Source organism: Rhinolophus ferrumequinum, chromosome 3, assembly GCF_004115265.2.
Source record: "Rhinolophus ferrumequinum isolate MPI-CBG mRhiFer1 chromosome 3, mRhiFer1_v1.p, whole genome shotgun sequence".
NCBI lineage: Eukaryota > Metazoa > Chordata > Mammalia > Chiroptera > Rhinolophidae > Rhinolophus > Rhinolophus ferrumequinum.
In genome coordinates, this window is record NC_046286.1 from 45,198,114 (window position 1) to 45,222,345 (window position 24,232).

The 24,232-nt window shown below is 41.1% G+C and overlaps 1 protein-coding gene across 6 annotated transcripts; it reads right to left on the reverse strand.

Annotated features, from left to right (window-relative positions):
- Nucleotides 1-1,465: 1,465 nt before the first annotated feature.
- On the reverse strand, nucleotides 1,466-21,667 carry CNR1 (cannabinoid receptor 1). Of its 6 annotated transcripts, XM_033102136.1 has the most exons (3): nucleotides 20,253-20,810; nucleotides 18,746-18,827; nucleotides 1,466-3,571 (listed from the first exon to the last, which is right to left on the reverse strand). In XM_033102136.1, exon 3 carries the CDS (start codon nucleotides 3,506-3,508, stop codon nucleotides 2,090-2,092), a length of 1,419 nt encoding a protein of 472 aa, XP_032958027.1. In that variant the 5' UTR covers nucleotides 3,509-3,571; nucleotides 18,746-18,827; nucleotides 20,253-20,810; the 3' UTR covers nucleotides 1,466-2,089. The 6 variants fall into 6 exon arrangements, with proteins under 6 accessions (XP_032958027.1, XP_032958045.1, XP_032958026.1 ...); XM_033102154.1 differs by lacking the exons at nucleotides 18,746-18,827; nucleotides 20,253-20,810 and adding an exon at nucleotides 21,647-21,667; XM_033102135.1 differs by lacking the exon at nucleotides 18,746-18,827 and having other exon boundaries at nucleotides 20,253-20,808.
- Nucleotides 21,668-24,232: the final 2,565 nt, after the last annotated feature.

Genomic DNA, 24,232 nt, shown 5'->3' on the forward strand with positions numbered 1-24,232 from the left:
GTGGCTGAACACCCAAAGATCACCAGGGAAATGCTAGCTCTCCACTTCACTTCATGCTATGCAGGCCTCTGGATGCTGCAGGAGCCATGCTCTATCTATATAAGGAGAAGATTGTAAGTAAAGTTTGTCAGAGTCAAGTGGTTTCTTAAGCAATATCAATGCCTACAGGGAAAGGACCTAATTCTGAGCACCTATGGCACCATTAAGGAGTAAGAGACTAGGGCATAAAAGGAAAGAAAGCTGTGTTCGTCTTTATGTTTCAGCACATCTTCGTATCTGGGAGCAGAGCAGAGGTTTGTCTGTTCCCCAGCCCGAACCTACCCAGACAAAGCTGGGTGCTGGGTTGTCCCCAAGGGCATCTGGGTGAAGCACAGACGCAGCCATATGTTATCCAGGCCTCTCAATCACGAGCGTGTCAGCTCCTCACTGCCCTCTTCTGTCTCACCCACTGTCCGATAGAAACTCCTTAGCCACAGGGCCTGACCTTGTCGTCTTACTTCAGCAAGTAGGGTATAGGGCTACTTAAATTGGGATCACACTGCCTACAACACAACTGAAAAGTGTTACTCCTGAAGGTGTTTTTAGAACCACTTCCCTTATAATGACTTACATGTCCATGGACTTGATTGATATGAGGTGCTCAGGAAACCAAGACACTCTCATTTCCTGACAGTAACACTAAATACAGACCTTCACTTAAATGGTCATCAGTGAGTATTGCTTGCTAAATACTGGTCTTATGGAATACCTAAAGGTCAAGTTAGTAATACGTGACCCAATCTCTGAAGGGCGGAAAGGGGGGACGGGGTTCTGAACGTTTATGGTCAGTATTTTTATCAACAAGATTTCTGGATGAGGTCAATTTTAGAAACTGAATTCATGTACAAGAGTGCAGCAAGTGGTACAGTTTACACTTGGTCACAGTTTTCTCATTTTATGACATTACTGTAACAGTTACAGGATAGAAATACACACACATACACATTTATATTCACACTCACACGTAGTATAATTTTACTGATCCAGACAACACTTCTTTTCAATTAAGAAAAATGAAGATTATTGTTTGGCGACCCAGGCATGAAATCTACTTAAACCTGGAATATAAGAACACAATACTCTTCAAGTAAACAGCAATTGCACAGTGATAACAATATACATTAAGATTGACACATGCTGTCTTAAGAGGTCCAGTAAGAGCTAAAGACTAAAGAAAGTCAGAGATGTCAGCCAAAAAAAGTCAATATGCCTTCTCTCTTCCATTCTAATTGTAATCCATCACACAAGAGAACAGCTATGGTCCAGAAGATGTGTGTCCTCATATGAAAATGTAGAGCTAATAAAATTTTGAGTGTCAATGAATTCTGCTCAATACTTTGGATAGTCTTCAACTTCTTCTTGTTGTATTAACAGAAAAATAAACCTTTATGGTTATTTCCAATGTCAAATTTAAATAAAGAGGTTTGAAAAAATATTAAGGTTTCTAAAGTTATATTGTGGGCAATATTTTTTAAAAAATTGGTCTCACTGTCACATATCCATTGCTTGTGTTCACTGTTTTCATAAAGTTCTATGTTTCAGTTTTGCTGAACTAGACAAATATAAACAACACATGGTAACACTGATACACATCTCATAGGACACAACACATTTTACAAAATAACTCTACTGTAGTACTATGACTGTTGTAAAATGGACATCTCTGATACTGATGGACAAATACGTTTCACATTTTAATGAAAGTTGTGGTTACAAAGGCATTACTCATTTGATGGCATTTTTTTATCGGTACTTAGACTTCAAATTGTGTAGCCAAAGGTTTCCGTCCTATTTCATTGAGACTTTGAAGGACCTTCCAGTCACTTAAGCAACAGGCTTTCTTCACTGTAAACCCCTGGACAATTCAGTTTGAGAACCTACACTATCGAAACATTAGAGAACAGATAACTGATCATGGTGACAATCACCTTTTCAGGGAACATGGTAAACTTAAAAAATATAACCGATGAGACAACAGACTCGCCTAGATTTTGAGCTTAAAAAAAAAAAAATGCCTTTCTTTTCCTGTGCTGCCAGGGCGGCGTCAGGCTCATACAGCCTCGGCAGACGTGTCTGTAGACACAGACATGGTCACCTTGGCAATCTTCACCGTGCTCTTGATGCAGCTCTCTGCGGCCCTGTGCACGCTGGCCGCGTTGTTTGCGTGTTTGTGCAGGCAGTCCGAGTCCCCCATGCTGTTATCGAGAGGCTGCGCGGTGCCTTCACACGAGGGGAACATGCTCCGGAAAGCATGTCTCAGGTCCTTGCTCCTCAGGGCGTAGATGATGGGGTTCACCGTGGAATTCAGCAGGCAGAGCATACTGCAGAACGCAAACACGGTCTTAATGAGCTTGTTCATCTTCCCAAAGACATCGTACACCATGATGGCGAGCAGAGGGCCCCAGCAGATGATTAAAACCACAAGGATGAGGACCAGGGTCTTGGCCAGCCGAATGTCCATGCGGGTTTGGTCCGGCCGCGTCACCTGTACCTTGCCGTCCTCTGACGTGTGGATGATGATGCTCTTCTGGGTGCCGCGCTGGATCATGCGGACCGCGTGGCTGTGCGCCTTCCAGAGAATGTACATGTACGCATAGACGATGAACAGCAGCAGCACACTGGTGACCCCGATCCAAAACATCAGGTAGGTTTCGTCAATGAGCGGGAAGATGTCCGAGCAAACGGACTGCAGTTTCTTGCAGTTCCAGCCCAGGAGAGGCAGCACGGCGATCACAATGGCGATGGTCCACATCAGGCAAAACGCCACCACGGCCTTGGGCCTGGTGACGATTCTCTTATAGGCCAGGGGCCTGTGAATGGATATGTATCTGTCGATGGCTGTGAGGAACAGGCTGCCCACTGAGGCGGTGAAGGAGGCTGTGACGCCGCCCAGTTTGAACAGAAAGACGTTGGGGCTATCTTTGCGGTGGAACACGTGGAAGTCGACGAAGCTGTAGACGAAGATGACACTCCCCAGGAGGTCTGCCACCGCCAGGCTGCCGATGAAGTGGTAGGACGGCCTGCAGCGGAGGCTGCGGGAGTGCAGGATGACGCACAGCACCAGCAGGTTCTCCAGAACCGTGAAGGTGCCCAGCGTGAGGGACAGCACGGCGATGGCCAGCTGCTGGCTGGGGTTCAGAATCATGAAGCATTCCATGTCCATGAAGTTCTCCCCACACTGAATGTTCTCCTCATTTTCCTTGTAGGATGAAAGAGACTTGTTGTAAAACTCGGTAATGTTCACCTGGTCTGCTGGGACTAACTGGGGGTTGTCTCCTGCAGTCATCTTTTCTTGGAAGGGACTTCCCCGAAAGGAAGTTAAAGGAAATTTCTGCGGGAAGTACCCTAATTTGGATGCCATGTCGCCTTTGATGTCTTCGTATTGAATGTCATTCGAGCCCACGTAGAGGAGGTCTGTGGTGATGGTGCGGAAGGTGGTGTCTGCAAGGCCATCTAGCATCGACTTCATAACCTCTGTCTTCGATTAGACCGAACTCAAGATGACTGAGAAAGAGACCCGCAGCAGGGAATCCTAACGGAGGGAAAACAAATAAGCTGAATGGTGAGACCACCAGGAGAATAAAACAAACAAAATAAAACATCCTAATGAGTGCCATCGTGTTACTTCATTCTTGTCTCTGAATACAGGTAAAATCCTTGTCGTATTCAGTCAACGAAATGAGTCAGTCACTTAAAGAAAAGTCACCCAGAAGTTGGTGAGTGGCACATACCGGCAACAGGTGTTTCTTTCCTTACGTAAGCTCTCTGGGAGTAAGTCACTGTGTGAATCCCGTGTGGACCTCCAGGCTCTGATAGTCAAGTGAAGAGAATGGATCTTGGGTGTAGCGGGCAATTCACAGTCGCGTTAGGAAGTGTTTACCACCTGGTTTTTACTGTCACATACACCATCTCCTAATGCTGGTGCGGGACAGGGGGAAGCAACAATGTGTCACACAACCGCTGCTCTTGAAGAGCTGACACCCTATCACGCAGGTAAGACTGAATGTGCAAGACAACCAAAGAAGATGACAGTGTGAAAATTGGGAGTGAGTTGTGTGGCCTATGTGTTGACTACAAAAGGAGAGGAAGGGACTGCGAACGCCTACAGGAAGCATGTGGCCCTGGGAGGAAAATCCAGGCTGTCGTCCCGGCTCCATCAGACAAGTTTCCTCACCCAGAGGAGATGCTTGGACTAAGCCATGGCTTAGACATTTGAGATAAACTTCTCAAATGTCTACATCAACCAAGAAAATGTCACAAAGGGCAAGCTTGCACTGCGGCTCCTGGGAAGACCACGAGCTTTATCACTGGAAAGTGGGACTTGGTGGTCTACCTAATTATAGAGGCTAAGAAAGAGAAGTCCAGGGTAAGTGGACCATGAGCTTTACCACTGGAAAGGAGGGGTGAAGTCCTGTGCTTCCTGGCAGTGTTCCCTGTGAGTGGCGTGGTGACACAAACATACTGGAAGACAGGAGACAAGCCTCCTCACCCAAGGCTTTCCATGTGGATAGCACTGGAAATAAGGACAACTGAGAAGAGAGACCAAATTGTAAGAGCTCTTCAATTCTAAGCTAAGCAATTTGGTTTTGTTTCAAAATAAACAGCCAGGAAATTGATTTTACTATTTATAAATGTTTAACATGGGGGGGGGGCTATTATGCTTTTTAGCTTATCTGAGTGATACCTATAATAATTAAAATAATTATTAAGCCAGTACTTTATTTACTGTTTCTGTTATTCCTAAAAATAGTACACTGTCCTGGAGGGGGGAAAAAAAGGTAATTATTATCTTGGAAAAAATTTTAAAGTTCTGAATCCTTCTGCTAAAATACAGAGTTCCTACCCATCTGAAGTAATAATTCATTTATTCATGCATTCAACAAAGTATGGAGCATGCACTATGTGCCGGGCAGTGTACTAGGCACTAGGGACATGACTGTATCAAGAAAGAGTCCCTGACCACATGAAGTCCAGTGTAGCAGAGGAGACAGGCAGCTGACCCCATCATTACAAGAAAGCTACAATTCAGGACTTACAGGAAGGATGCTGTGGGAGCAGCCAGTCGATGGGGTTAAAGGAGGCTTCCCCAAGGAAGGAATGTTTATGCCAAGAGTACATAGTAATAGAATTAGTGTGGATGGAGAAAGAACATGCTATCATTTAATCCTGAGTTAACGGATTTATTTCCACAACTAGAATGTGGTTGCCAAACACAGGAACGGTATCTATTTTTCTTATGCGATTCGCCAGCCTGGTAATAATGCTAGCAGATGAGAGAGGGCTGGACTCCCTTAGAAATGTCCACATGAACCTAACAGGCGACAGTGAATTGTATTGACTGGTGCATTCCAGCAGTAATTTGATAATATTTATATGCCTTTTCTTAAAATTAAAGGAGAGAAAGGTAATTAATTCGATGGATACTTGACCCCAAAACCAAATCCTGAGCCCAGCGGTTCCAAGCAGCTACCTGGAGCCAGTCCATCCCATAGGTCATCTTCTCTCAAGTAACTAACTCTCCCTTCACACTTCTCAATTACAAACTAATTTATTTGAAACTTCGGTTGTATTATTACATTCCAACGATTCCCAAGGTACAAAAGGTACAGCAGTCAATCGCTCTCGTCCCGATGTCCCAGCCAACTAGCTTTCCTCCTCAGAGGCAGGATGTTTCTTGTTACTCCGTCCAGAGATGTTCCACGCATATTCAAGCAAATACACGTATCCATTCCCCCCTTCCTTGCCTTTGCACGAACTCCAACATACTACACACAGAATTCTGCACCTTGTTTTTCCACTTCAAAGAAGACAATTCCACATCAGTCCACAAACCCTCTCTCCCTGTAGCAGCTAAGTCCCCAGAGATGAATGTGATTAGTCTGCTAGGGATGGAGGTTTAGGCTGTTTATCACCTCTTGCTATTACAAATGTTGCTGCAGTAAATCACCTTCGGTCACAGCACTTTCCACATTGCTTATGGTATTGTGAATCATCTTTTTAGTCGTCCAACCTAGCTCAGACCTTACACTTACCCTGGACTTCTCCTTCTTGGCCTCTATAATCAGGTAGACCACCAAGTCTCACTGATCTTCCCGTGATGAGCACTGATGGAGAGTGTATGATGTGCAGGTGAGATTCTGAGACTCTACCCAGATTGTTTGCTTTCACAATGGCCCTGGGAACTGAGTGCTGCTATTAGCCCCATTTTACAGACAAAAGGCACAGAGAGGGGAAGTAATTTGCCATGTGCACAGCCAGTAGGTAGCAGAGCCAGAATGAACCCAGATGTTCTAGTTCTAGGGCAGTGCTGTCCAAAAACAATGTAATATGGGCCACATGTGCAAGTTTAGTTTCCAGTATCTAGGTAAAAAGAAAAATGTAAAAGAAGAAATTAATTTTAATATTTTATTTAACCCAATATATCCAAAATATTATTTCAAAATGTGGAACTCACCACATTTCAAGTGCTTAATAGCCACATGTGGCTAGTAGCTGTCATATTGGACAATAGAGGTCTGGCACTGCTTTTAACCTTCTGATACACCATCCCTCTAACCTAAGACAGGGATGTGCTCCCATCTCCCTTCACTTCCCCCCCGATTTCTACCAATCCAAGCACTAGTAATGGAGGGAAAAAGCATTGAGTTAGGAGCTAGCAGACCAAGATCAGTGTCAGACCTGTGTTAACTAGTCTTTCAAAAACCTCAGTATTTCATTTGTAAAATGGGAAGAAAGAGGAAGAAGAGGCAGGTGAAGGAGGAGGATGCCTAAATTACAGAATTGTTCTGAAAATTAAATATTAAAAAAGCACTTAACATAATGCCTGGCACAAAATTTAACTCCTCAATAAATATTATTATCATTACTTAGTGCTATGGCTGTTTGCCATATATTGTTAATTATATTTCAAGATAATTCATTGTCTTAATTAGATCATAGGCTGTTTATTCAATTTTTATTTATGTCTCAGCACTTAGCACGAAGCAAATAGAAGATACACATGGGTGAGGGAAGAGGAATGTCTATTAGTATATTCCAGGTATTGAGAGACTCTACATATATTCTATCATTAAATTGTCATGATGGCTCTACCAGGTGCTTATTTATAATTCCTATTTCACAGACAAGGATAGGGAGGCCATTAGATATTAAGTAAATCGTCCAGAATATGAGAAGTGTGTAGCTGAACCCACGTCTCTCAGATTCCAGAGTTTCTGCCTTTGAACTTTATGCACTGTTTTAAGGATTAACAGTAACTAGGATAAAGCCATTTTGCATCTTACATTCAAGTCTTCTAGTTTCTTACAAACACAAATTGAGGCATTTTGTCAATATGTAGTAATTAAGACGACGTCTTATTAAATCACTATTTCCTATTCCAGCCCATGTAGTGGGTCTGCCTAATGGCATGGCCTCAAGGACTAAAATTTTAGTATTTAGAAGAGCTAAGAAGTGAAGAAAAAGGATCACAGACCTTATTTCCACAATGCAAAACACGTATGCCTGTGATTTACTCTACGATGATCACAATTCCCCATTTTCATGTAACCAAGCACTTTCATTAAAACAAACTAGCTTGTTAAAATCTGAGCATGGGGTGGTTATGAGGTATAATTTCTGTCCAATATAAGACAACTTTAATTAAAGAATACAGTTAAAAATATACATGAATTTTGTGCTGTTCAAGGGTCTCGGTAATGTCCAAATACCACTGTGCACAGGCTATTTTAGGTTAATGGGATTATGGCAAGAAAACCGTCCTTTGCATTTCAGTAATTCTTGCCTTATTTCTACATTTGGATTATTACGGTAATTTCCACCTGCTTATTTTTTGCATTGAGAGTTTTCTTTGAGAGTTCATTAGTAATCTAGTTTAGGCTTTGGGAGATGCAGTTGCCATTAATTTTTTGTTTGCTACTGGGAAGATCATAATTAGAAATTTCTAGCAAGATGCGTAGATGCTCCTATTAAAGAAGCAGTTTTTATTATAGTAAAAGAATAATTCAATAACATTTAAGGGGATTTTGCTAGAATTCTGCTTGTATATAACCAACATATTCTAATGATTTAAACTATACATCATGCCTTTATAATAACAGTATTAAAAACATTTTGATGTGTTCCATCCATTTTTTTAAAAACTTCAATTGTTTTAAACTACCACCACCTGTTCTTTTTGTCCATCTCTCTATGCACATCTGCATCTCCATCCATTACCCCCAAACTTATACCAACCAGGAAGCTACGGTATCACCAAAGAAATTTTATGGGCATGGCATTAGCATGGAGTATTTTAAAAAGTCTACCCAGACTCTAGCTTTGTTTCTATAACTATCAATGACATGAAACATCCATGTACTGATTAGGGTAAGCATCGAGAAAGTCCTCAAAACAAGACTTCAAATAGCATCTTTTTTATATCAGTAAATTTGATAATAGGTTATTTTAGTCTTCATTGCCCAGCTGGAGACCTTTGTTTTAGAGAGACATTCCAATAATTCAGATATTGTTGTATCTGGAATCAAAATCCTTGCACTTCTGGCCTGTATACCATCTCTGGGGGAACAGACGGTAGGCAGTATTTGCTTCCTGCAGTTTTTCCTGTCCAACAAGGCAGACAACCCACTGGAAGCATCAAAAGGACCGATGCTTCCGACATAATTACAGACCATATCAGCCCACCAGGATCCTTCTCTAATAGTCTAAGTTTATAAATTCTTTAAGGAGACAATGCAAACTCATAGTTTCTAATTAATAGGAGTGTAGGATATCGCATGCAGGAGTCCCAGGCGCTGGCTTACCTCTGTTTCTTTCCCTACTTTCTTTGTTCGTTTTGTGTTGTTCTGCTTGGCTAACCTCGTAGAAGAGCCTTGTGAGGGGTTCAACAGAATGACAGTGCCAGTGTATATATGTTTGTTATTTTCCATTCATTTCTGGGAACAAGTCTGGTTTCTACTAATTTGATCAAGAAAAATAACTTGCTAATTTATTTCTCTAAAGTTAGTAGGGGAAATTTTAGTTGATGCTTATAATTGCATTACATCTAAGCCATGTCCTCAATATACATGGCAGATCTCACGGGCTAAATCTTAAGTTGATGAATAATATTTCTGCTATAGTTGAGTGGGCAACTGAGTCTTTTCTAACTCTTACCTAACCATTAGAGTTTTGGGATTATTAAAATAGTTTGGTGACTCTTTGCATTATCTTCTATAGCAAAGAGAAATAAAGGATTGACGTTATTATCCTGATAATTCAGGCAAAAATACATAATCCTTCTTCCTTGCATTAATGTCAGCTCCTTTTCCCATATATAAAAGAAAATTCCATTATGCTGGTAATGCTTGGTTGGTTCTCAAAGCTTTAGCTTTTCATTTATTTTGTAATGTAGAAGTTATTAAATGCACTATTGTCTCTGGTCTAGTCTTACTAACAAAATAAATGTTAGATTTTTCATAAAAATTTATCAATTAATATGAACTAAACAGACATTATGACACCTATGAAGCTACACTTCTTTTCAAATTTAACCTGAAGTATGCTTAATTATTTAACATTTAAAGGCTTATTAAAACTTAAAGAACTTCAGAGCTCAAGAAATCATGCCTTTAAGCTACATCAGATTAAACATTCACTAGTAGGTGATGATGCTGGAGTTGAGCCTATCACAAAGGCAAACTAATTATACAAATGAAATGATTTGCTGACTTCTATAACCAATTTATCATTTAATTTTGCTCTGCTGTTTTGATGTTTCCTACTAATAAGTAATTTTGATTTTTTTTTTGAGAATCTTTTCTACATAATCTGTAAAGAAAGTAATTAAGTATAATTGAAGCAGCCTTCCCTTGAAACAGATCGTGCAAAGTTTTCAATTCAGAGAAGCCCAGTCCATATATAAAACACTCCATGAGATGTCTCTATAGTGCATGTGAGGTTTGGTCAGTAAAGGTTAAAAGCAATATATTATTCTGATCCATAATATATGTAGAACCCATTAGATAGGTTACCTTTACAGGTCATTACAAGGACAGCAATAGTTTCAAGTGTGCTACATGTTGTCCAATGGTGAAGAAGAATACTTTTCGGTTTCCTCGTTCATTCTTCAATGAGGGGTACTTTCTCTTTGAATTCATGAGCATACAAATTAAGTCCAACCAAAAACAAAGTCTTAATTCTCCAGGTTCAAATCTCAAAGAATCTGGGTGCTTTAAACGAACAATAGAGAAAATTCCAATTCCCAAATATTTCAATAAGAAATATTTGAATGTTTACGTGCCAGGTATCATGCTAAGCATATATATTATTTTTGTTTAATATTTACATGGAATAGATGCTATTACAATTCCCATTCTACATATGAGAAAACTAAAAGGTAAATGCTCTGTCCAAGATCTCCAACTAGAGAGGCAGAACTGAAACTTCTACCAGGTCTGCATAACTCAAAGTCTCTGCTCTTAACTTTGAGGTCCAGGAACCATTTAACAAGACAGTCTTTCTCCATTTCTAAGGAAGGGGGAGGAGTTGATTTTGGAAAAAAATAATAGAGAGCATGATAATTTTACACAGTGTACAAGTAAAATGTGGAGGAATGATCTGTTGACAGCAAAAAAACAATGCCAATGGCACTTGCAAATCATCCTTGCTCCATGACCTTCAGGGACAAAATATGACAATTAGCTGTAAGCTGTAAATCCTAACCCTGAATTAGCACCTTATTTGCAGTGACTGTTGGCAAATAATAAATAAAATCAAGCTTGTCATTTCCACTATTTATTTTTTAACTAAGTAGTTTTTGTTTTCCTTCATTGGTCAATTGTAAGGATCACGGATGGTAATGAGTTTCCACACCACCAGCGAGGGATGGAGAGGGCACCTTCTTTAGGTCTGTATGAGACGTGACTGTTGTTAGTAAACAGAAGCTGTAAACATTCATTCTCTGTATGGAGAAATTTACTCACTTGAAATTGTTCAACTTCCCACCCTGAGCAGTGTGATTTTCTTAGACCCAGAGAGGGAAGAAGACTCTCCATGACTAGTTCCTAAGATCTTGGCTGGAATCAAGGCAAAAGAAATTATGTAAACCATAGTAGGACTCCAAGAAGACAGTGCTTATGACAACTCTTGGTGCCCAAAGGGCACAGAGCTGGGTTACCACAGCAATGTGCTTGATAGATGTAAAGTTACAGGCCCTCCGAGGCTTCACTTAACACATTTTTATTGTGTGTGTACGCTGTGCCCAGCACTGTAGACATTACATAGCCATGCATCACACTTGTGTCATAGCTATGGGTCAAGGAAGCAATGGGAATGATTCTCTATTCTACCTCACCCCATCAAATAAAGCTCACCCATCTGCCCTTCCTGTCCCACAGATGACAGAATTGGATATGAATACATGTAACAGACACATGATTATTTCATCATCACATAGTATTGGGTTGTATAAGTTCCCTTCCTATAGATGCTTTGAGGTTTTTCTCCCCGGAGATATGATAGGCACTGGGGAGCCATTGTTCTTGTTTCTAAACCCTTCAAATCAGGAACACCTTGATGGTAGGGACCTGTCTTACATGGCCTTGCATGTCTTCTGCCTGGCACAGGTAGGTACTCAATGATACTAAATGAAGGTTGGTGTGCATGGGAAACATGGCAGGTCTATCTTAGCAGAATGGCTTCTAACTGTGGACCGTTTTGCTTGACATAAAGTCAGTTGATTGTTAGAAACCTGAGTCTTGATCTCATATAAACTTCCATGTGGGGGGGAAATAATTGCCCAAATGTAAAAGTTACATAAAAAGCATCAATAATTGTTTATCCCTGGATCTTTTAGCTCAATATCAAATAGTAGTCATACTGACAGCAAGTAAAGGTTATGGACAAAGATCTGATATTTTTTATTCTCATCTTTGTTTAGCCCAGGTACATATTATCAGCTGCAATATTTAGCCACATAACGATAATATATAAAGAGATCTTTGTGACATGCACAATCTTGAACAAATCCTAGTTATACACTGTTGATAGATCCTTAAAAACAATATATGAAATTGTAATTATAATGGAATTTTTCCTTCCCTCAAATGCATGCTATTATACATTGATCTTTCTCAAATGGGTTTCTCCATGTGCAAGTGTCTTCAAAACCTGTCAAGAGAAGTCATGTGAAAATTCAACCACTAGATGGAGTGGCTTTTAGAAGCCCTCAGGAATCAATTTGTTATTCTATTGAGGACATACTTCTTGCTTTGGTTGAGCAACTTCTCCTGCTACATTTTATGCATTTTACAACTGAATTAATTAAAACATAAATAAGAAAATATATTATGGAGGGTTAAAATGGGTTATTACTACTGACTACAAAAACCAAATTTCAAATTGCTTTTCTGGGGCAAAAGGATGTTGAGAAAATTTAATACATTAATAAAAATTAATTGTGACTATTTGGAATTCTGCCTCAAGAAAGTAATTAAGAATGAGTAAAGGAAAGGAGTTCTACTGAAAACAAATGATATGTTTATGCCAAGAAATGCTAAAAGTAAGAAGACAATGTCTCAGGAGCCCCAAATCAATTCTAATAACAAACTCAACTGATTTCTATTTTATGAAACATTTGGCTTCCCAATTTTCAAATATGAAATCACCAATACAGGTCATAACTCTGTGGTGAAAAAGAATGGAATATTATTTTTTATTATTATAGGGGCTAAATTGGAATATTTCACAAAAGAAGTGACTATTTGTTTAAATATTCATACAAATTGAGAAGGATACAGCTTTCTAAACAATTCAATTTCTTTCCCATCATTTTCTTGCTGGAATAATTTTAAATGAGTTTTGATTATTGTGTAAATCCAGGGTTCTGTTCAGATATGATTTTAAAAACCTAGGTACTTGTGTATCACCTACTTTAGTCGAAATATTAAATAAAAAGTTTTCAGTGTGTATTAACAATGCAAGATATAAACAGAGAAATATGCTTGCAAGACAAGTAATTATGTACAAACAGAACTCTGAAGAACTAGGTTTCAGTAAAGATACAAAATAGGCTTTGGCAATGTAGTTATGATTAAGAAGGAAGTATACAAATTAGATACAAGTACAGAATTTTTATGCCACTGAAACCACGGGGTAGTTCTACTATACTCTTTCAAGGTCAAATCCTTCCTAATATTTGTGTGATGCAATCATGCAATTTTGAACAGAGCTGAGTAACAAAGTATTCAGAAAAAAATGACATGAAGGTAAAGAGTTAGGCAATAACACTGGTGAGAACAGGCTGGGAAAGTCCAATATACATCCTAAAGAACATTCTGAGAAGTCTCCCAGCTGTTTGTAAGTACATACAGAGTTATTTTAGAGTCAGTGGCTCTCAAAGGCTGGTCTCCAGCAGCTTCAGCATCACCTGGAAAGTTAAGAGAAATGCAAATTCTCAGGTTCTACATCAGAGCTACAGAAACAGAAACGCTAGGGTTGGGGTCCAGCTGTGTTTTCCCAAGGCCTCCAGGAGATTCAAACACACTCTAAAATTTAAGAACCATTGCTAAAGATTCTGGAGACCTATGAAAAAGACTAACTGAGGGGGCGGGGAGAAGAATTAATCTCTATGAAGAACGGAAGTTAGACCGCAAGAAAGACTATTCTGTGAGTATAGATTTTTAGATCATTGAAACAGATTGCTAAGTGAGCCTGCTCATGATAAAGGAGTCTCTCACGGAAGATCTTTAAAACCAAGGCATTTCTATTTGACCGGAATAAAATAATGTAGTCTAGCCTGAAAATAAGCATAAGAAGTTGGGAAACTCTCAAGGTGTTTCAGCCTACAATTCAGGGCTTCTCCGCACTTTTACAGGAAACTCGCTGTTACATATTTTGTCCAATAAACAAAAGTAACTTCAAGATATAATATATAAGTACCCAGTATGCAGGCATAAATTAAGAACTCCACACCATTTTCTCTTAATTCTGTTTGACAAAGTCTACGTCAAGTTTCATAGGACTGCTAGCCATTTCTTTCAACACCATTGTGAGGGAACCCATGGTTACCAAGCATAAATGAACGGGAAAAAGGTAAAAGTAGTTAACATTCCAGCTGTTTTTTTAATGATGGAAATGTTGGTTTCTGTCCTTCTTTTCCCAAAACCATAAAATAATGCATCACAGGAGATGAACCTCCTCCTCCCCCCAAAAAAACAACAAACTAAAACGGAAATTTTGCAGTAGACCCAAGTAATGCAGATCCACTGCAAATTATCTTACAGAATTACCCTGGTAATTATGCAATTTATAATGCTCAGAGATAGCAAGTATCTTTCAAAAATGCCTAAAAGTTATAAATATATGGAAATGTATCCCAAAGCTCTAAAGTATATGACTGAGCAGACTGTTCCCTCTTTTAAATATTTCATCAATAAAATGGATCATAGATTACTCATAATTCGTTTCCTCAGCTGAGAACTAAAATCATTCAAAGATTTCCCTTTTCATAATTTTGTAAGAACTTAGGTGTAATTTCCAAAAAGTAGCCATATATTTTCCAACGTTATATACCCATATATGCAAAGATACAGAATTCTCTGGACAATCTTTTGCTTACTTGGGTTATGTGTTAAGATGCTTAGTTTTCCTTTTTCTCCACATGCATATTACTTGCTCACCACAACTTATATAAAAGCTGGAGAAAACATTTACAAATTCTGGTAGCAGTGCATTACAATGAGTTGAAAATCTGGTCCATTTAACAACCCACACCGGAATAAACCAAAATACACAGATCATAGTGGCATTAAATTAAGTCTCGCTTGTAAGGAATAAATCAAGTTGATTTATTTTTAAATATATCAGAGTTAAAAGCAAGCAAGAGTGACAAAGGCACACTATTGATGATGTTGTTTCAATTGCTGTATTAAAAACATCGTTTTTAGCCTCTTGACCAACAGAAATCAATGTTACAAAATTTCCTAGTACAAATGTCCATATGTGAAAGTAGAAATTTGTTTTTTAAAGAGCATAATGGAATTTGTCACCAATTTAAATGTGAAACTCCTTATAACAATTTATAGAACTCATATTGATTCAAATTTTCTTCTCTAAATATATAGTCTAAAAGAACGAATGAAGAAATGATGAAGGAAAGAGGGGAACCGTCCCATTTAAACATAAACTTTGACAAACATTATTTCCTAATTGTATTTTATTTTAATTATCTTTAAATATACTACTGACATATACAGTTTGTGAAAGCATTTGCCAGTACACTCAACTACCACAACAGATTGCCTGGCACATCTTTGAAAAATGCCTCTGCTTTTCTTTAAAAAGCAATAGCATGGAATTTGCTAGTAGGAATAAAAAAACAGATATTACACTGTCAAATTTAGGAAACTATACTGCAGTTTATCTCCTGAAGTTATAAAACAATTTAAAATGCTCTTCAGAGTTGATAATGGTGGCAAGGAATCAAGCCAAAGATATCAAATTCCTGTCCAATGAATCCAAACTCTAAACAATTACGAATGTAAATTAGAGTGGAAAAATAAGACATTAGATAATAAAATTCTGGACTCTTAGGGGGAAATGATTTGCCATCTGTGTTAGGAAAAAAGGAAACTTATGTCCCTTGTTGCATTAAAAAAAAATGCAAAATCAACTTTAGGAATCTTAATTAAAAATACAGAATATAATGCTGTAGCACAATAGGTTAAAAAAGAGTTAGCTAAAAAATATTGATTCCCACCTAACCAGTCTCAACTCAAATATTCAAAAACAAAAGCAAACAAACAAAGCAAAACTTTGAAAGCTTTTCTAAAGTGCAGGTGTGAAAATTACACCAGCTGGAGCTAAAATAGAATTCATAGCATTCTGGAATAACTACTATTACTCTGCAGGCCCATTTACTCAGTTTGGTGAGTAAACAATTCTTCCCTCAAAAATCTATACAAGCCCAACTATGAATCTGAAGAATTCCATGGTCACTAAATTATGTAATAATTAACCTGTCTAAATGAAACTTTTAAATTAGAGGGTATCTCAAATTTACACTATAATCTATATGAAAAATATATGGAACATATCAATGAAAACTAGATGAAGAACATATTTATAATTGCAACTGTCCTAGAAAAACTATTATAATGAAATGTAGTACTTTATTTTCTATGAGGTAACCTGTTCAGTGAAGAAATATGACCTAGCAAAACTTTGGTAAGTATTTTGTTATGAACTAGAGGTAATCACACTGATTACTTAATGTAATAGTTTTGACCTATTATTAGCGATAGGTCCTAAACATACCTATTATTCATGCAGGCCTGTTTGAGATACAAGTTCATCTAACATCAAACCATTTGAGTAGTACCAAGAGAGGCACTGGAAAACCAGTCAACACAAACCTCCCTTCCCCCCCCACCTCACAAATTGCCTATAGCTGTTACTTACTTATGATAGCAGTATAATGTGTTATATGTAACAAATATTACTATGTTATATGCATTTTGTGATGTAGTAATAACTTTGTATATTTCCTTCCAACTTTCCTTCAACTTTCTTCCCCAAAATAATAAACAGTTAGCCAGATTGGTGAAAACTGTGTTAAACCCATCAATTAGTGTTTATGATAAAACTACAGTCAAATGTGGTTATGCTCATCCTGGCATCTTTACAAGATTCTTAGAACACATTGGACTGGAACAGAGTTTCACTATCTTGGAAAATAAGAACAGCCTTGTTTTGATTCAAGATAGATACTTTCTTTTGCCTTGAGTCTTCAGTGTCCATCTGCACAGCTACCCTAAATTTGGACATTTTCCAAAATCTATAGTATTTATTTAAAACTGAATTATATGTTTAAATATATAAACGTAACACGTCCGATTTTTTTGGTCATGATATACATCTATGAAAAAGTTTGTTCATACCTATGTATAAAAGTGTGTTTGTATATCCAGTCATCTAAAATTATGCTGTATATAGTTTGATATACATATTCTGAATGACATCTCTTGTTTCTCGTAGTCCAGAAAATATCTGAGAGACATAAGAGTTGATCTATAATATGTTATAAAGTTAATCTGATCTAATTAAATGGTTATCAAAACATTTAATAGCAATTCAGTGGCAAAGTGTTGAATTCCCCTACCCCTCAAAAACAGCATTCATGAAGTTATAAAGTTAACATTATTTCAGAACAGGATTAGGAAACAGCTGAAGATTCAGAGAGAGAAATATGTAGTTAAAATTTTGCCAACATAAAGTACATCAATTTGTTTTGATTTCCTCTTATTCTTTAACTTCTCTACCAATCTTCAGTCAAGAAAAGAAAAATCAACAGAGCTTGTGGTCCCTCAAAATATAGATGCAATCTATAAACCTGGCCCCAACACAGTTTTTGAAACAATATTGGGTCCAGGTAGTTTCAGAGTCAAAAGCAGAATTATAAATAATTTAAACCCAAAGGCTGGATTCATTCTAATTTGATGGTTCAATTAGAAAATGATGAATACAAAAATAGAAGAGACAGACTTACACTGGTGGAGACACGGCATCCTTTTTTTTGTAGGAACGAAAGCTCTCATCTGTGTTCTTCATGCAACTGAGCTAACATAATTACCCACTAGAAGAGGCAGCAACCTAAAGGACCGTCTCCATCTTACTGGCCAAATTCAAGGCGCTATAACCAAATCAAATCTTGTTCTACTCATCATGTATTGTTAGGGATTTCCAAATCAATTTATCACTCTTTTTTTCTTGCAGCATTCCTGGAGAGCAAATTATGGGAAATAATCCCCTTCCTTATTAGGCCAACTGTTTTCTGGGAAGAAACATTTGGTGAGTGTGGTGAACTATAAACTGCTATTATATGTTCCATTTTAAAATAGTTTATTCATATGCAGCACAGTTTTCCAATTCTAATTCCAATCACTAATATGCAAGACAACTAGAGAGCCTGTCTAAATTTCCTGGTGGTTAATGTTAATTCTGAGTCAAAGTAAAGGCGAATATCTCACAACTGTTTTGAAAGAGTTTTTCAGGCTTTGCCTTAGTAATTAATAAGCTGACACTGCATACTAAACACTTATCAACACTAATCAATGGGGCTGCTTTTTTCTGGAGAAAATAGGTAAACCGATTCAAGGCGTTTTCTTTTGGAATAGACTGCTTTATGCCACAAATATAGTGGTTCTTTTGGAGAATTTCATTCCCAGCAGTTTCATCTTGGTAACATTTAACAATTTCACTATTTTAACATTTTGAAATGGCAAAAAGAACACACTGATCCTGCAGCTAGGCTTATTAGAGAAGAACAATCTCACACGCGAGACAGGGAGGCACACAGTCCACTGGGAAAAGGGTAACAGAAAAAGACAGAAAACAGGGGATAACAAACAAAGCCCAGCACTACTCCAATATGAGATCGAATTTTCGCCAGAATGGAAAACTTCACACACCAAATTAAATACTATCACCTATGGTTTATTGAAGGGACTAGGCATAACATTCTTTTTATATGCACAAATACTGATGCTATCTTTTAAAACTGGGGGGGATTATGATTATCTAATTTGCCTTCATAACAACCAGTATGCAAGCACAGGCATTTTATTTTTGAAAGGTCAGAATAGAGCATTTCCCCCTGTGGCATCATTTTACTCCCATGGAGACCTAAGAACACAATGAGCCATCTCCCCATCGGACACTCGATACATACCTCAGTCAAGACTGTTCCTCGTCTGGAGTGGAGACCTCTTTGGAACAAAAAGAGTCCTTTTACAGTAAGTTCTTTTGATAACCTAAAATGGATTAGTTTTTAAAAAGCGCGTCCATCCTCCAGCCTCTTGCCCACCTATGGTAACTGCTGTTGTACCTACAAATAACCACCTGCAGTACACAACATTTAAAATTCTGGAGGTGTGTGGATACTGTTCCCATACGTATGTCTGTAATCACAAAATACTTTGTTTCACTTAAGAAACTATACGTGACCTTTTATTTTGATAAAATTGCTCTAACCTGAGTTAGAGAGCGGGGGAGGGGGAAGAAGTACCAGGGAAAAAAGGGACAGAGAAAAAAATCAGTGTATCTTCCCTTGCAAACCCTCAGTAGGGTGGGATTAGAAAAACAAACCTTAAATCAGATCAAGTCCTGTGGGAGCCTTAAAGGTTGGTTGCTCTGAGATTCTCAGTATTCTGCAAAATAGATTGATGGCAGTGGTCACCCTATGGATACTCAATGTCCACTCAGTTTCCACTAAGAAATTGCATTTCTCACATTGTTCAAAAGATCTTAACTGGGTAATAAAAATGAGGAGAAGTTATGGGACCCATAGAGATATCTTTCACCACCTTTAAAAACAGTAAATCTGTTCTAATCTCTTATTAGATTACATGCCTGAGGATGCCTAATCTATCAAGAAAGCAACAAAGGCAAGAATAACACTTATTTGAAGAAGAAAAAAAGGTAAGATACAAAATGATTAATAGGTGACTACATTTTTTCCTCATCTGTTCAATTTAAAATTAAAATTAGAAAAATGCATGTTGCCTTTAAACTTTCAAATGACCAAATGACAGTTTCTCACGTCTATCCCAGCAAACATTTGAATTCAGGACGTGATCCATTTATGAGTGTGAGCCTAAGCAAGAAATAGCTTTTAAAAACACATCAACTTTTTTCAGCTAATAGCTAGTCCTGAGTTACATGGTTCCAACAACATTCAAATTTAGGTATTAGTTGCGTGCCCAATTATTTTTCCTCGAAGAGTGTTCCTGTAGCTTTACTTTTCTATATCAAAAGTTTAGTTTTTGACATACTTCTTTATATGATATTTTAACATTTTACGTTAGACAGTTTCTAGGCTTGGTGCAGAGATCGATGTATATCTCTGGGAAGACTTAGTTGCTGACATCGTTTATAGACACTAAGCACCAACTCAAGCGCCTATTTTTCAAACATGCACAATTACACATTTCCCACAGACATCAGTGCATACAGACAGCCAGCTGCACACAAATTCAGTGTACTAGTAAATGGTAGAAACCTCCAGAAGTAGCACAGACCACAGTTAACAGGTTCGGGCTACACAGCTAAGTAAACACTGAGGCATGATTCACACGGAGTAAGAACTCCACGATGGACACCTGGGGACCACACTGGTCAGTACCCTAGGGGACAGGAGGCGGAAGAAGTATTTCCAAACGCAAGTCTCCAGGTCTTACCCTTTGCATCCCCTGGTCCTTGAGGGAGATGCTCCCTCGGCACCTCTTGCCCGGCGCAGGAGCTGCTTCTCTGCTAGAATGAAACGTCCCCTTTGACTCCACGGAAAGCTCTTCAGGGAGAGGAGGCGCCCCACCCGGGCCGGGAGAAAGCACTGGCGCCGCGGGAGCCTAGAAGAGGCGGAGGCGGAAAAGAAGTGGAGAAGGAAGGGGTGGCCGCAGGAGTAGCGGGAGGGAGGAGGCGCCGGCGCTGGGATCCGGGCGAGGTCGAGTGGGGTGGAGCGGGGTGTGCCTCCGTCCGTCGGTCAGTAAGTCTGTCGGTCCGCGCTACCCGCGAGCCGGCGTCCCCTGCCTGCAGCGCCCTTCTGCGACCAGGACCGGGACTGGCGCCCCCTCCGCTCCCGCCGCCCGCGAGCCTCGCCCCTTCGCAGGCTCTTCACTGGGTCCTCCCGCTCGCCCCGCCTGGCCCGGCGTGGGGCCGCCCGTCACCGCCAGCCGCGGCGCCCGTCGCCTCTCCCAGCTCTCGCGCTCCCTGCCTCTCCCTCCGCTCGCGCTCTGTCTCTGGCTCCCTCTCGCTCCAGTCACATTTATGAAGCGCGGTCCCATCACGTGTTAATGAGCCTTTGTCCTGCCCTGGCAGCGGCGGCGGCACAGACCCCGCCGAGGGAACTGCGCGGGGAGGGACCCGCGCACCGCGCGGCGTGGCGCCTGAGGCTTCAAACTTTGCTGGCGCCGGGGACCCGCCGCGGCGCGGGACCCAGGGCCAGAGGGGAAGAGCCACTCCGGTCCACGTCACCTACTTCTCTTCCTCCGCCGCCGCCGCGGTCCCGGGGGCTCCCACTACCGTGACCTGGCTCTCCCCCCGGATACCCTCACACCCTGGCCGCGCTGAGCAGAGGCTTATGCCTACGCCGCCCCCAACCTCGGGGCCATTAATCACGCGCGCCCAGACTGCGCGCAACGCCGACACCTTGCGCGGGGGTCACGTCTGGGGCAGCGGGCTGAGCCGGAAGGGAAAGGGTAGTGCGAAGGGGGAGGCCGAGGCGCCCTGGGCGCGGGGGTGCAGCCTCGAGCCCCATCCCCCCATCCTAGGCCGCCCCTGAGGCGGGCAGCGACGAGCCGGGCCCCGGCGAAACCGTGGGAGCGCGCAGCGCAGCCCTCGAGCCGTTTGCTACCTGGCGGCGGCCGCGCAGCTACCTGTCCTCCGCCCTCGGGGCACCGCCTGCCTTCGCGCTGGGCGCCGTCTCCAGCCGCCGTCCCCGCCCGCCACGGACCACTTGGGCTCGCCCCACTCGCCCGGCCCCGGCTGCAAACAGTTGGGCACGTAGGCGGCTAGCTCTGCGCCTCCGTGCCCGGCGTGCCCCCTCCCCAGCCGCCCTGAAGCCCTCTCCTCACACCTTCTCGCTGGAGGAGGACGCCCCACTCCAGGGCCGGGCGGGGGGCACGCGGGGCTCCCGGGCAGCCGCCGTAGGCGCCTGGGGATTCGTGGTGCGCCCGGCAGCCGTGGCAGGAATTAGGGGACATGCTTGTTAATTGGTTCCGCTATCAGCCGCCGTCTGCCTCCCGTGTGCACGGATCAAACCTTAATTGGTCTTTACATTTATCATGGTGAATTGCGAACCTACAAACAAGCCCCCGCCAATGCTTCAGCAGAAAAATCCTCCCCCCTCCCCCCGGGCCCAGGCAGGATTGTGGCAGCGGCAATCGTGGTTATTTAGACATCTTTATCTCTCCTGAGTTGGGTTGAGGGAGGACGGCATGGTTTCCACCTGATGGAGCCACGCCGCTCTGGCCCCAAAAGCCCCGAGGAAGGTACTTGGTTCGGGTCCCTGCTCTTCTCTCCGTGGCCACCTCAGCGTTCATTTTATGACACCTCGTCACGGGTCCGGCAAATTCTGCCCCAGTCCTCATCCCGCACCCCCACTAGTACCGACCTCCACTCTCCTCTCGCCCCAGCCCAGTATCCAACAGCAATCGTAGCAGATCTGTTCCCCGTATTTGAATTACGTGCTGAGAATCCGGAAAAGCGAGCCTTTGAAAGAAGGGAGGAAAATTGGTGGGGAGGAAGCCCAAGTGGTGGGTACAGAGCTCTGGAGCAGGGAAGGCTGTAAATGCCTTTGGGAAACATCAGGCCAAATCCTGGAACGGTGTCCTGTGGAACGCTGCTTATCTTTGAAAATCCCCCTAGACTGCTTTAGGTTAGAAAAAGTATTTCCCGTTTCTTCACCAGGAGAATGGCCATTTGAGATAGAGTCCACGGCTGAAATGATCATTTATACCAGGTAGGCAGATGAAATCTGTTATAAAGATCTGAGGAACCCATCAATAGATGGAAGAATGACTGATAGGTGGATATATGTGGAATGAGTCCTGAGCATAAAACCTGAAGCCTCTGCAGGCTCGACTCACCTCAGAAGAAGCCATTGTCAGCCGACCTCCACTGCGGAGACAGCTGCATCTAGAGATTCGTGAGAGGGGTATTAGAGGCTTCAGCATCTGTTGCCTTTTATTTTCTTTTAGGGGTCATGGTTGTTAGATTTTTACCTTTACCTCACAGGCAGGAGGAAATATTCACAAAGTTTTGCCCTCATTTTGCCTTCCAGACTCTAATTTCCCAAGTTGGTAACTTGACAAGAAATAACTTCCAAGTCTCACCACTTCCTGGTATCCCCAGTTCAAATGATTGCTAGTCATTGAAAGAAAGGACCTAGGCAGCTCTTCTGGCTGTGATAAGGACATCTTTCAGTCAACAGGAAAATATGGGAAGCTGGGATCCTGAGGGTTTTCAGGCAACAGGCTTTCACATGGGTGCTGCCACCCTCTCCTGTAGCCAGTGATCTGTGCTCTTGGGGTGGCTGTTGTGTTTAGCATCCCTCAGATACACAACACTGGGACATTCTGGGGGTGCCCCTTATAGGGCATTCTCCCACTCTTCAACCTACCGCATGGGGTTCAACATCAAAACTAAAGATAGGAACCATTTACAACCTTGGAAGGAACTCCGTGGAAATCTTCTATCTCAACTCAGCCACACCAACTTTTGCTTTTTCATAAAGAGCAATCCAATTATCTTAAGTGTCTCTAAGTCACCCCAAATCTCTTGATGGATGGTGGATTTCTTCACTGAATTCTATGAAATCCCAAGCAGAATTCCAAGAGGGTATCCAGGAAAGCACACATACATACAGGAAGGCACACATACTTTGTTGAGTGACTGGCCAAAATGATCTGTGGACAGAGCCAGTCATTAAAAATCTATTCAAGTAATGACTAGAGCAGCTATCTGTAACTGTTTAGCCTGTTATTCTGCTGTTCATGTTGAGGTAAGGCTGGAGCTTGACGGCTGGTGAATTGTACTGCCTTTCCATTTAGAACTCAAGGATAATGCTCAGTAATGGAGTCAAAATTTGACTTGTGACCTGGCATTTTATCACCATAAGTGACTGTTTTGTTGAAACTGAGAGAGTTATTATGTTGTTTGGAAAATGACATGCTCATGGACATGCTTGTAGGTCTTCAACATTTAAAGTGTGTCCTGAGCTCCTCAGGGTGTTAGACTGCCCATCAAAGAGCTGCTATACTTTTCCCTCAGAACTGGAAGAGACACAGACAGTGTGAAAGCATGATGCTCTTTAGTGCCTCAGAGTTTACATTGTGCAAGGATCACCTTTACATGGGAGCAAACGATTTACTTTCCACATGTGTATCTCTCACTGTACGCCTAAGAGAGGCAGCAAGAATGACAAATGCAGGCTGTCATCATCCCTATTAGGGACATTATGTTGAAGGCACACATACATTTAACACAAGACATTGAATGGTCCTTGGTCATCACAAACCTAGGTTGAATTTGAACCCATGACCTTCTGGGGAAAGACTGTGGCAGCCCCTTAATGGGCTTCACTAGTCCCTGAACTGCTATATGTGAGGCCATCTGGTTTTTCAGTTCTTTATCCTTTTAAAATTAGAACAGGGCTATGATG